Source organism: Vombatus ursinus, unplaced genomic scaffold (assembly GCF_900497805.2).
Source record: "Vombatus ursinus unplaced genomic scaffold, bare-nosed wombat genome assembly UNPS02014792.1, whole genome shotgun sequence".
Lineage (NCBI taxonomy): Eukaryota > Metazoa > Chordata > Mammalia > Diprotodontia > Vombatidae > Vombatus > Vombatus ursinus.
The window spans coordinates 8,967,534-8,981,237 of NW_020954570.1; the positions used below are offsets into that span (position 1 = coordinate 8,967,534).

Below are 13,704 nucleotides of genomic sequence, written 5' to 3' on the forward strand. Positions count from 1 at the left end.
AAATGGTAATGTTGTTTATTAGTATCTTTTGAAAGTTTAAAATAATCTGCAAAATTGAAAGCTAATTGTTTGATATATTCATGTTGCATTTAATAAATTAAAACATAATTGTAGTACCATTTGTATCTTTAGGCTTAATTTTTCGCAATGTGCTAGATAAAGAGCTAAAATACTAATTTTTCTTTAAACAAAGGGCAGTGTGTATGCCATAGATAAGATATTCATAAGTTGATATTTGTCTATTTTTATACAAATTGCAAAATGATTCTTTATATGTGATATGACTGAATTAATGTTGCTGAGTTCTGTAATGTAACTCATGATGTATGCATGTTTTAAGAAACAGCAGAATAGTCATTGGTTATTTACTTGATGAAAGGTGAAAGTAACCTTTTTTCCCCATGTGTATCAATTTAGTTGATGAGCTTATGGTATTGAAGTAACATTAATCAGTTAAACACATATTTAAGTACCTGCTATATATAGAACATTGTGCTGAGAATACAAAGTTAAAAAGTACAGTGCCTGCCCTCAGTTTGCAATCTTCTGGTTTATAGTTGTATATTTGTTATTTCATGTAAAAGCATATCATCTAAGAACTTGTTTGCATAAGTTATTGCATAGTTTATTACAAATGTGTAGCATTGTTCATAGCATGATTTTATTTCAGAAGTTTCTTTTCAAATTGTAATTTAAAATATTCAGAATCAGTGTGGAGCCAAAAAAGATGTTTCCTCACATATATATTCATTTTTACTAACCACATGAATTGCTAATTAATTATTGGAATCATTAATTTGATTAAGGAATTAGGACCACAAAGGAATTTTTCTGGGTCTGGGGTGGGGGGGCAGGTATGCTTGGTTCTTTGGATACTCATTGGGAAAGATTAGGACAGCAGCAAGTGGGGAGTAATGCTTCAGTCACACTTTAATAATACACAAAGAATACAGAGGCAAATGGCACAGAGAGTACAGTGGCAGGTGATGTGGGGACAGGAAAGGGTAGTGCAGGGAAGCAGGCAGCGTGGGGAAGAGAATGGGAGGAAGAGAGGCACAAAGAATCAGAATTGGGAGCACTTGGGCAGCCTGAACCTATGGGAGATAGAGGAGTGCTCAGGCCGCAGGAGTTTGGGATCTTATTTTCATAGGGTTTTGTGGGGGACAGCTCTTATCAATGCCATCTTAGGGCTACTTCATTAACATATCCATATAGCCCCGAAGTTATCAGCAGCACCAACTGTTATATAGACTTATATAGTCTTATATAGACTATGGGGCAGTTAGCAGGACCAAAGGGCCCTTTGGACCTTTGGTAAGGCCTACCTGACTTCCTTTGATTTAGCACAGTCTCAGAATATGTCTTTTAATTAATTTATGAGACGGTTTGCAAGTAAAAATTATGTTCCATATTTACTTTATGGAACAGTCTGCAAGTGACTTTTAGATTCTGCTTTACAAACTTACGTCCTGCTATTGTTTCTTTATATTGGCTACTTATAAACTCACTTATTATACTAACGGGGAGAGGCAAGGGAGGGAGACCAGAACAAAATGCAGTTTTAATATACCATGGAACATAGTCTAGTTGCTTAACCTCTGAATCTCAGTTTCTTCACCTATAAAATGAAAGTGATATTTATTTACACTATAGACCTTCCAGGGTTGTTGAAAGGAAAGTTATTGTTGAACACATTACTTCAACTTTGAATCAATGATCTTATTGATATGGGTAGTCCCTATGTTGATATAAATTGCTTTCTCATACTGTGTGATCCTTATCTATTATCTGCCATAAAACCTCTGTAGAGGATCTGTCCAATACCCTGGAGTCTCTCTACTCGGATTAAAATAAAATCATGGCTATCAGTGTAATATTTTAATTTTCCATCTGCAAGCCTTTCTTATATAACCTAATTACCTATATTTCTCAGTTTTATATTCCCTTACTAATTTCTAGGTACCAGTCATTATTGATAACATGCTGCAACTTCCACAAACATTTTTGTTTGATTTTGATCTGTAATTTGATTCTTTTGATGTTGTGATATTCCATAATTCACAGCTGTATAGCATCATGGTATATGAATGTTAAAAGAGGTATATTAATGTTAAAAGAATATATTGTGTTATCAACTTGAGATCATTTAAGATGCTTTGCAGTTTGTGGGGGTGACCCAAGATGGTGTAGTTGCAGGAAGAAGTGTAGTTGAGATTTCCCTCCACACAGATCTAGTAACTCGTTAAGACTGAATCCTTATTAAATAGATAAATCCAAGAAAAAATTTACATTGAGTCATTTTTCTACAGGGAGACGGAGGGATCTGTGGACCTTAGGGACAGGGTCTAGTGTAGACCCTTTTATTGCAAGAACTGTAAAAGGACAGGCTGTACAACATGGCAAAAAGAGGACCCCATTCTATACAAAGGGGATCCGAAACTTGTGTGGGATTCAAAAATAGGTACCAACTAGAAACTCTGCTGATCAATCCCCAGCTTTGGGTCACAGATGCAGTGTGACCCTGGGAGTTCTTGTTGCCTGTAGGTAATGTGTTAAGAGTCATGGACCATTGGCTATATAATGACCCAAGGAGCAAATTCAGAAGCAAGCAGCAGATGTGTGGCTCTGATCCCACGGGTGGAGGAGGGTTTTAGTTCCATCCTATAGCCCAGTCTGAAGTCTGTCTGAATAACCAGGTTAAGAATTCCAGACCAAAGTGGAGCCTGTAGTCCTTTCACTCTGAACCAGCAGTGTTTTCCAGCTTGCTAGTAGTCTCTGAATCCAGCCAATAGTCTATTGGAGCTCCATCACAACAAGCTCACAGGTGTTTTGCTTAGAGCACAAACTTGAGTCGTGGACTTGCAGAGCTCAGATCAGGAGGGCAGTGATCAGATTTGCTTTGGATCCAGACTACTTTGGGAGAACTGAGATCTTCTAAGTCCCCAGCCTGAGCTATCCCCAAGATCCTAGGACCAGCCCAGGCATTTCCTTCAGAAGCGTATAGAGCCTGGCCTGAAATCGGAAAGTAGTCTGGAAGAATGAAAAACAAAGAATCCCACCACAGGAAGCTATTATGGTGACAGGAATGTTCATGACACAAACGCAGAAGGAAAAATTGACTACAAGACTTAAGCAAAGCCTCAGAATAAAACAGTTTGGGAACAGATTCGACTAGAATTCTTGGAAGAGATGAAGCAAGAGTTTTTAAAAAGAGTTTAAAATGAAATGACAGTGATAGAAGAAAAAATTGGAAGACAAATAAATGAGCCTGTGGAAGAAAGAATTGGAAAGAAAATTGGCGTAAGAAGTACAAAACCTTACCAAAGCAACAAACTTTCTGAAATTTAGAATAGAACAAATAGACACTAATGATTTCACAAGAAATAGTAAAAGGAAGTCAAAATACAGAAAATGAAGGTATTTCATAGCAAAAACAACTGACCTGGAAAACAGATCAAGGAGAGAAAATTTAAAGATCATTGGACTACCTGAACATTGTGCCTAAAAAATTAACCTAGACATTGTATTTGAAGGAATCTTAAAATTGCCCTGATCTTTAAGAATCTGTTGCCAAGTCCTATCAATTCTACTTTTTTTGTGAAAGCTTTTATATATGCCCACTTTTCTCCTCTCACTATGCTAACAACATGGTATGGGTCACACCTGGACTATTGGAATAACTTTTTGATTTTGGATTTATCTCCCTGTCTTAAGTTTCTCCCTCATCCATTCCATCTTCTACTTAGCTGTCAAAGTGATCTTCCTAAACTGTAATTCTGACTTTGCCACCACCCTATTCAGTAAACTCCAGTGGTTCCCTGTTGCCTTCAGGATCAAATGTAAAATCTTCTGGAATTTAAATTTAAAGCTCTTCATAACCTGACTCCTTCCTATCTTTGCAGTCTTCTTAAACCTTACCACAACCACCACTACCCTTTCCTTCCCCCGGCTGTAACTCAGCAGTCCAGTGATGATGCCCTCCTTTCTGTTTCTTGTGCATGTGATACTCCACATCTTGATTCTGGGCATTTTCAAAGACTGTCTCTCATATTTGGAAATTCTCTTCCTCCTCATCTCTGCCCCTTGCCTTCCCTGACTTCCTGCAGGTCCTAGCTCAGGTCCTATCTTCTATAAGAAGCCTTTCTCGATCCTCCACAATACTAGTGCTTTCCTGCTGTTTATTATCTCCAATTCATCCTGTGTGTGTGTGTGTGTATATACATATACACACACACACATACATATATACACACACACATGCACACACATATATATGTGTATATATATGTGTGTGTGTGCATATATATATCTATCTATATATATATCTTGTTTGTACATAGTTGTTTCCATGTTTTCTCCCCGATTAGATTGTGTGTTTTTTGAAAACAGAGACTGTCTCCCTCCCTCCCCCTCCCCCACCTGGCATATCCCCAGCACTTGTCACAGTTCCTGTAACAGAGTAGGCAGTTGAATGCTTGTTTACTTAGGGACTTCGTTCTTGTTGCACTGCCTCTTGTATCTGGCTACATGTGTCTCTGCTCTTTTTGGGAAGTCGTTGCCTTGCTGGTGGCTAGCTTTCTTATTTCCTGTCACTTCTCGCTAACTTTATGTATATTTCTGTGTGGAAATAGTCAGTTACTGTAAGTTTCTTATTATATTTAATGGTCAGTATTTTGCCTGTTGCTCTTTTTTTTTGTCCTGGAGTAGGTGTGGGGGACCTGGTCTGTCTGCATCTATTTAGGCAGCCATTTTGGTCAGATAGGCCACTGGTCACTTACTTGCCCAATGTAATTGCCTTATCTCAAAATCCTCATTTTTTTTCTCCTTGATCGCTTTGCAGCACTTAAGATAATTGATCATTTTCTCCTGGATACTCTCTCTTCTCTAGGTTTTCATGACATCGCTCTCCTGATAAGCTATTGTCCAACTATTTCCTCTCATTCTACTTTGCTGAATCCAAGTCATGCCTGCTGCCATGCAACACTAACCATTGATGTCCCTCCCGCCTTGGTCCTGGACCCTCTTTTCTTGATATACTGTCTTGCTTGGTGATTTCATCAGTTCTCATGGATTCATTTTGCTGTGGTGCAGATAATATAGTTCTCAACTTCTCCCTTGAGTTCCATCCGTGTGTTGTGAACTGCTTTTTGGATATATTGAACTGAATGTCCCAAATGCATATCAAATTAAACATATCCAAAATAGAACTCATAATTGTTTTCCCCAAACCCTCACCATTTCTGAACTTCTTTATCAGGTAGGTGGCATAGGGTATATGGATAAAATACTTTATCTGGAGTCAGGAAGACCCAGCTTCAAATCCTGCCTCAGACACATCAAATTTGACCAAGTTGATTAACCTTTCTCTGCCCCATATTACTTTTAAGTGAATAGGGAAAATGTTCATTTGTTTTTTAGTTACGTCCAACTCTTTGTGACCCCATTTGGGATTTTCTTGGCAAAGACACTGGAATGGTTTACTGTTGCCTTCTCCAGCTCATTTTACATATGAGGGAACTGAGGCAAACATTAAGTGACTTGCCCAGGGTCATGTAGCTAGTAAGTGCCTGAGGCCAGATTTGAAGTCTGGAGGATAAGTCTTCCTAACTTCAGGCCACACATTTTATCTACTGCACTACTTAGCTACTCTATTAAGTGGGGATAATAATAGCACCTATTTTCCAGAGGTGTTGTAAGGTTAAAAGTGAGAATATATATTAAGTGCTTTGTATACCTGAAAGCTTTGTACATATTAGTTCTTATTATTAATGATAAGGGCACATCATCTTCCCAGTGACCTAGGTTTACAGTGTTGCTGTCATTTTCTACTTCTCCCTCTCATTTTCTCCATATATCTAATTTATTGTAGGTGTAGCTAGGTGGTGCAGCTAGGCGTGCTGGTCCTAGAGTCAGGAAGACTCATCTTCCTGAGTTCAAATCTGGCCTGAAACACTTATTACCTGTGTTACCCTGGGCAAGTGACTTAACCCTGTTTGTCTCAGTTTCCTCATCTGTAAAATGAACTGAGAAGGAAATGGCAAACCATTAGAGTATCTTTGCCAAGAAAACCGTAAATGAGTTCACAAAGAGTTGGACATGACTGAAAAACAAAAACAACTAATGTATTGTTGTTTCTTTTCCAATTTATCCTCACCTCAGTTGCCAAAATGATTTCTCTGTATGAAGTTTATGCCCCATGGTAGAATAATTTGGTTAAGGTATTTTGGGAAGATGTTGCTAATGCTTCATTACCATTAGGGTAATCATTTTCTTCAGTGGTAAGAAGGAAAGAAAACCCAAACAAACCATAGTTTGAACATTGGTCAAGAACCATATGTAATTTATATCATAAAAACTTATTCAGTTTTTTTCACAAAATAGCACCTTTTGGGTTGGTTCTTTTTAATACAGAGTTGAAATTTTATACTAATTTCTTTTAAAAAGTCCATTCCAAATCAAAGACTTTGGATTATGTTATGGTGTAGGATCAATAAAAGATAATTTTCATATTAGTCTACATGAAAAAAGATGAGGCTATTAGTGTCAGTTACAGACTAGTTTCATAGTTGAATAAAAATCTATGTTTCACATATATTGGAAATGTGTTTGTGCAAGATGGTGAAATATATTTGAAATGTTTGACTTCTGAAGAGCAAATATGTTGAAAGTAAAGTGAATTAATCATTGGGTTTTATTCTTTGTTGAGAACTTTCACAAACCATTCTCTGAAAAGGACTTGGCTAATAAAAAAATTATAGCTCAGGTAAATGCAACGTCTGTGTTTTGAAGAGATTACCCACATATTAGAGAAAAGTACAAACTGTTGTATAGCTTTTACTTTTCAGTTATCTTAAGACTTCCTTCTGTATTCACTTTATATTGCTCTATTTTGATCTCATTTTTAATTGAATTCATGTTTAATTCAATGCTTAGTTTAATTTGAATTCATGGTTGGCTTGTTCTCATATTTAATGATATTATTAAAGAACCCGATGGTAGAAGAATTAGAGATCAGGTTTGATGTCTGCTAAAAATTTTTGTGAGTTTTGTGAGTAGCAAAGTGATTTTTTAAAAAAAAAGGTTGTAATGGAAATTTAATGATATAAGAAAACTGAACCAAATAGTGTAAAACCATATTTGGAACAAATCAGTATAACTCTTTCAATTTAGAAAAATCTTTGATTGAAGAAGAATCCCAAATAATGTTTATTTTGACAAAACCAGGGATATTTTAGTGTCTTAGCAGCATGTACAATAAATTATTTGGCTAAAGGGAGTATAATAAATTGTGTTGAAACATTTGGTAACATGTGTTAGATTGATTTATATAGTTGTCTTTTTTATAGCATTTATGTAGTTTAATAGCTGAATATTTGTATCGCACTTGATTAGTCTTAAAGCTAAGCCATTTATCAAAATTAGATGTTAGTGATTTGGGATTTTCTCACATTTATAATTTTTGAAGACTTGGTTTTTATATCAAATCTGTGAAGTATCATGAATTACCTTGCATGTGAAAGGTAACACCGTAACATAATCCAAAGTCTTTGATTTGGAATAGACTTTTTAAAAGAAATTAGTGTAAGTATTAGTCAGCAGGAGTAAAAGTATTACCAACTGGATAAGATGATCTAATATTCTTATTAGGTTAGAATAGTCCTGGGTTTTTCTGCCAGTAGGGATTCTAGAAATTCTGACCCAGAGGATCCCCATGGCCTTAGAGGGCTCCATACTGTACTGCAAAAATGCTAGCTGTCCTGTACCTTTTCCAGTTTTTCCATTTTAGGACAGCAGTCTTGGGCTCCAAGATAGTTTCTTCAGAGCACTATTTTAAAAAATTTGGTGAGAGAACAAGGTCACAATCTACCCTAACATGAGATGGTTCATTAGAATGAATGCAAGATTTGGAGCTATGGAATCAAAATCTGACTATTGCTACCTGTGTGACCTTGAGCAAATTCCTTAATGTTATTATTCTTCAATTATGGACTTGTAAAATGAAGGCATTGGAATACATGATCTCTAAGGTCCCATCTACCTTTAAATCTAAGATGCCACATTATCAGTTTAAATTTAGCTACAGTAATTCATTTCACAGATTAAGGGCTCCACCCAATTGTATGTGTCCAAGATGGACTTTTTTTTTTCTTTCTGGTTAGGCAATCAGGGTTAAATGACTTTCCCAGGGTCACGAGGCCAAATTTGCACTCAGGTCCTCCTGACTCCAAGACTGGAGCTCTATCCACTGAGCCGCCAAGCTGCCCCTAGACTTTTTTTTATTTATAAAAAATAATCTAATTGCTGTTCCAAATAATCAGTAACTCTTGGAAAAATGTAAAACTTAAGAATTTATGTTAAATTCACACACATTTTCAGCAAAAGGAATATAGGATTGCCACTAATTGTGCTCTTCAAAAGCCACTGTTTGAACTAGCAAAAAAAATTCCCTTTAGAATCACTTTGCTACTCATTATTTTCTTTGCAAACAGTATAATTTGATTTATAAAATAATAATCTTTTAAATGAGTTTTTTATATGGCAGAACAAAGATTCTACTTTATGTTCTGTCTCATTTATTTGATTAATGTAATACCATATGGAGCATGGCAGTTTAGGTGCTACTTGGCGGAGGGAAAGAATGAAATGTCTACCCAAGTCTGTTAAATCAATACTGCTGATTCTTTATGGTACTCGAATTTTCAAAATAGGAAAAAAGTACTGTCAATAACTTAGAAATAACAGGACCAGATAGAGTAATTACATTGTATTGTTTTTGACTAGTCTTTAAATTATGCATCTCATTTTAATATTTATTTTAAGAAATGATTTGTGTCATTTCCAAGCTATATATTTGCCTTTTCGTCCATTATCACATTTAATCTTAGCAGTTAGAAACTATTTAAAAAATTTTAAATTATGTAACCTTTTTGCATTGAAAACTTATAAAAGATTTCCTTCAGAGCTAAAATAATGTGATTTAACTGAAACCAGATTTGTGTGGTATATTTGTGTCTCAATTTAGGTTGGCTAAAGACTTTCAATGACTACTTTAGAGACCAGACCCAGCATATTCTTAATAACATGGTGGTAAAGCTGAATGAAGACAGAAGGAGAAAATTTATGTGGTCTGAAATCTCTTATTTTTCAAAATGGTGGGATGGAATAGATATTCAGAAGAAGGATGCTGTTAAGAGGTTTGTTTCTAAAAATTTCTTTTTGAAAGTTCATAGGATTACAGACTAATTACTTGGGGGAAAGTCATGTTAATTTATGTAATATGTGTATTCAAAGAATTTATATTATATAATATAAAAGTCTTCTAAAAATAATCCTTTCTTTTCCTGCAGAATTTTGGATTCTTACATATTTTAAAATCTGTATCCAAAAATTAGTCTACAGCAATTACAGATTTCAAATTATATTTAAATTTGGGACAAAGAATAATATTAGATCAATATCTTTTCATGTATTTCAACTCCCTTCCCTTTTCATAGTTTTTGGGGAGCAAAATCTCTTTGCTATTTGCAAATATTATTTAATATAAGTTCTGTCTTATTCTACTTATATTCTAGGGAAATACTCTTGATTGAAGAGTAAGATGGCTTTATCTACCCATATTATATCCAAACTGTTCTTATCTAGCTGAAAATCTCTTCTCCATCCTAATTAGAACCTTATATTCTATATGTTCCTTTACAAAATGAAGCTAAGAAGAGTATTTTTTCTTCAGCAAATTTAATGTAGATTTCTGTGAAAACAGATGAAAAAATAGGAGTAGCAGTTTATTAGGACTGCTGCAAAATATTTTTAGATCTTGAACATTTAAATAACATCGATGATTTGTCTTTTTTCCATTGTTTATTCAGTGACTTGTTTTATTTCTTTTGAGAGAATGAATAGGATTAGAAAAGCTGATTAGAAAAACAGTTTTACTGTTAATTCCAACAAAGTTTTACACACATTAAGTTTTAAATGTCACTATAGAATACCAAGTGATTTAAAAACCCTGAGTGAAACATATCTCCTGAACCTCATAATCTTTTTTCCAAAGGCATATTTACTTTTTCTCCCTAGCAGAAGTACTAAGAGTTCAAACAGTGTTGAGATATTGAGATAATATTTGTTAACTAAAAGTGTCTTTGTGTGTATGTCATCTGTTGCTTTTTAAAAATTATTTTTTAAAATAATTTAATTGGGGGGGCAGCTAGGTGGCGCAGTGGGTAGAGCACCGGCCCTGGATTCAGGAGGACCTGAGTTCAATTGTGGCCTCAGACACATAACACTTAACTAGCTGTGTGACCCTGGGCAAGTCACTTAACCCCCAGTGCTCAACTTAAAAAAAAATAATCATTTAATTGGTTACATTGTGGAAAACTTAGAAAATTTCAAACATTTACATAAAAGCAGATTTCAGAAAAAGTTCACAAATTTCTTAAAAGTACTGTTTTACTGGAAAAATAACATTCATCAAAAATTATTTTAGAGATATCAAATTTGGGCATTTATTGTTAGGCTTAAATATTAAGTAGCCAAAGATTAAGAAATGTCTTAAAGATCAATTTTGACTGCAAATGCTTTTTAAATACTATATTGTGAACAATATATAAAAAATGCAAGCCCGTGTTTAGAGTGGGAACAACTGAAAAATTGGACTTCTATTTTTCCTTTGAGTTATACCCAATGCATTAGACTCATTGTTCCCTTTTGGGACCTGATGGGATGTTTTATATGTTGGCATCGGCTTAATCATGGGGACCACAGTTCACTGTAGGAGCATGCCATGTAGCAACATGCCAGACAGTTTGTTTTGCTCAATATCTGCTCTGTGCAGGGTTTGGAGTAAGATTCTAAATGTGTGAATTGAACATGGCAGCTCATCCTTCACTAAGGGTTTCTCAATTGGCAGAATAGATGACTGCTTCTCCTCTTAGACAGTTTGTTATATCTGCCTGCTGTTCCTTTAGTATCCATCTCTTTTGGATTAGATTAATGTTTAAATATTTTTTCTGTGTTTTTTTCCTAGAATGCTAACTTGACTTTTCAGTTAGAAGTATGAAGTACTTAATGAAATAAAGCTTATTGGCATAACTTAATTAAAAGAACTAACTTATGTGTTTATTATTACTGATGCATATATATTTTGAACATGGTCAAGAAACTTGGTTTTTAATTCTGCGATAAACTGACATGTTTGAATATATCTGTGATTTTTGAAGCAGCCACTGCTATGTCATACAATAAATAACTATGCTGAAGAACCCCTTGCATGGATCCTATGTTCTTAAAATAAATAAAATGGAAGCTGAAGTGGGAGATTGAATGCTCTCATGTCTCACAAATAGAAAGTTGCTGGCTTAGAAGAATGCTTTGGTAACTGCTTTTAGTTTGCAATAGCAATCATGTCCTGGTAATGGATTATCTGTGATTTGAAAAAAATTCTCAATTATATTATTTATAAAAATGTGATTTAAAACACATCTCAGGCTATTGACCACCATTTTTATCAAAAATCTGCTGTTGGCTTGTCATATAACCCTTGAGTCTGCAGAAATGAGAGATTAAGCAATTTGTAGAATCATTCAATTATAGTTTCTGTTCTGTAGCACAATTTGAACAATCTTCAGGAGAATCCTCAAGTTTTAAAAATATATATATTTGATTATGTATACATGAATACAGGCTTTAATTGAGGGCCTAGGTTAGAATGCAGGGGTGTTGAAGGCCAAATGTTGTTGTTATTTTCATTTTATTTAAATATAGTGAACCAGATTTTATAAAACCACTTTGTGTATTCTAATAGAAAATTTCTGTAGAAGCATCAGATTGTAAATCGGATATAAAAGTTGAATTTCATTCTAATTTAAGGTATTTTTGCAAAAAAATAAGGTATTTATATAATAATAAAGTTAATCTAGCAGATCATTTAGAAGACAAGCTTTTAAGAGAAATCATTATACCTAAGGGTTTCATTGGTGGCTGAAACATAGTGGAAAAGTACAGGTATTGAATATTCACCTCTCTTTTGCTCCATTTTTTGCCAAGAGGTCAATGAAGATATTTTTGTGTCTGTTGGTAAAGGCCATTTCCTCTGTTTGTGCCCTTGATATCACCCCAGTTGTCCTTCCTGGCAGCCAGGCACCTCAGTTATCCCTTCCCATCCCTAATGTTGTATTTCTACTAGTTCTTTTACTGCTGTCTACCAACACAAGATCACCTATCTTAAAAAACAAAAACCAAAAAACCCAGCTTCACTCAACCCTGTAATACTTTTTATCTCTTTCCTTTCACAGCCAAACTCCAAGGAAAGCCCTTTATATTTTATTGCCTCTATTTCTTCTCTTTTCTCAATCCCCTTCTCACTCATCTAAAACTACTGTCTCCAAGATCATTAATGATTTCTTAATTGCTAAATCAAATGGTCCTTTTCAGTCCTTATTCATAATGACTTCCTTGTTATCCTTTTATACTGTTTACTACCCCCTTCCTTCTGGATACTATTTTATGAAATTACTCTTCTAATGAAATTTTTATGAAATTACTCTTGTTCTCTTTCTATCTCTGGCCATTTCTTAGTCTATTTTATTGACTCATTATCCATCTCCTGTCCCCTAAGTAGCAGTTTTTCTTTAGGGATTTGTCCTGGGCCTTTTTCCTTCTCTCTGTGTCCTGTTAACTCTCATGGGTTCAGTAACCATCTCTATGCAGGTGACTCTCAGATCTAATCTAAATCTCTGCCCTCAGCTGCAATCTTCTGTCACCAACTGCCTGCAGAGCCACTCTACTTGGATGTCCCATATGTATCAAAAGCTAAATGTGTCCAAAATGCAACTTGGTCTTTCCTTATAAATGCATTCATCTTCCCTAACTTTTTTTGATTTTTTTGACATTACCAACATTCTTCCACATTATCAACATTCTGGTTTGTAACCTCAGAATTATCTTTAACTTTCCATTTTTTTTTATTCTCCACTGTACAGACCTAAATTGCTAAATCTTGTCTGTCTTTATAATGTCTCTTGTTTTTTTCAACTTTCCATTCATACAGTCGCCACCCTAATTCAGACCCTCATTACCATTTACTTAGACTATTGCAGTAGCCTCCTGATTGGTCTATGTGTCCTAGATTTCTCTTCTCTTCAGTCACCCTCCATATGCTTGCCAAATTTGTGTTCCTAAAGTATGAGTGACCACATCATCCCCTGCTCATGAAGCTCCAGTGTTCTCTAGAATAAAACACACTACTGTTTGACATATAAAACCCTTCAGAATCTGTCTTCAGTTTACCTTTCTAGATTTATTTCTTAGAAATTGATTCCCATGTCTATTTATCCAGCCAGCCCTAATCTTTTCTGCTTAAATTTACCAGATCCGCATTACTATGTGCCTACTATACGTTTCCAGCTTGATGTTCCATAGATACCTCAAACTCATCATGGCCAAAAGAGAACTTATTATCCCAAGTATAACTCTCCTCTGGCCTTCTTTTTTACTATCGTCCTTGCAGTCGTGGAGGTAAACAATCTGGATATTTTCTTCCCTCCTTTCCCTTGATCACCACACAGATCCAATCAGTTGTCAAGTCTTCTATACCTCCACCACATTTTTTCTGTGTGTCCCCTTCTTTCCACTCACACAACTATCATATTGGATCCGGCCTACTGAACTAGACTTTCTCTCTCTCTCTCTCTCTCTCTCTCTCTCTCT

At 35.1% G+C, this 13,704-nt stretch overlaps 1 protein-coding gene across 1 annotated transcript in view; it reads left to right on the plus strand.

The window, feature by feature from the left end:
• Positions 1–13,704, plus strand: part of MAN2A1 (mannosidase alpha class 2A member 1) — a 200,723-nt gene that overhangs the window by 44,532 nt on the left and 142,487 nt on the right. Inside the window, exon 4 of the mRNA XM_027869175.1 lies at positions 9,023–9,194. Within this exon, the coding sequence (XP_027724976.1) occupies positions 9,023–9,194 (172 nt within the window). The remainder of the gene's footprint in view (positions 1–9,022; positions 9,195–13,704) is intronic.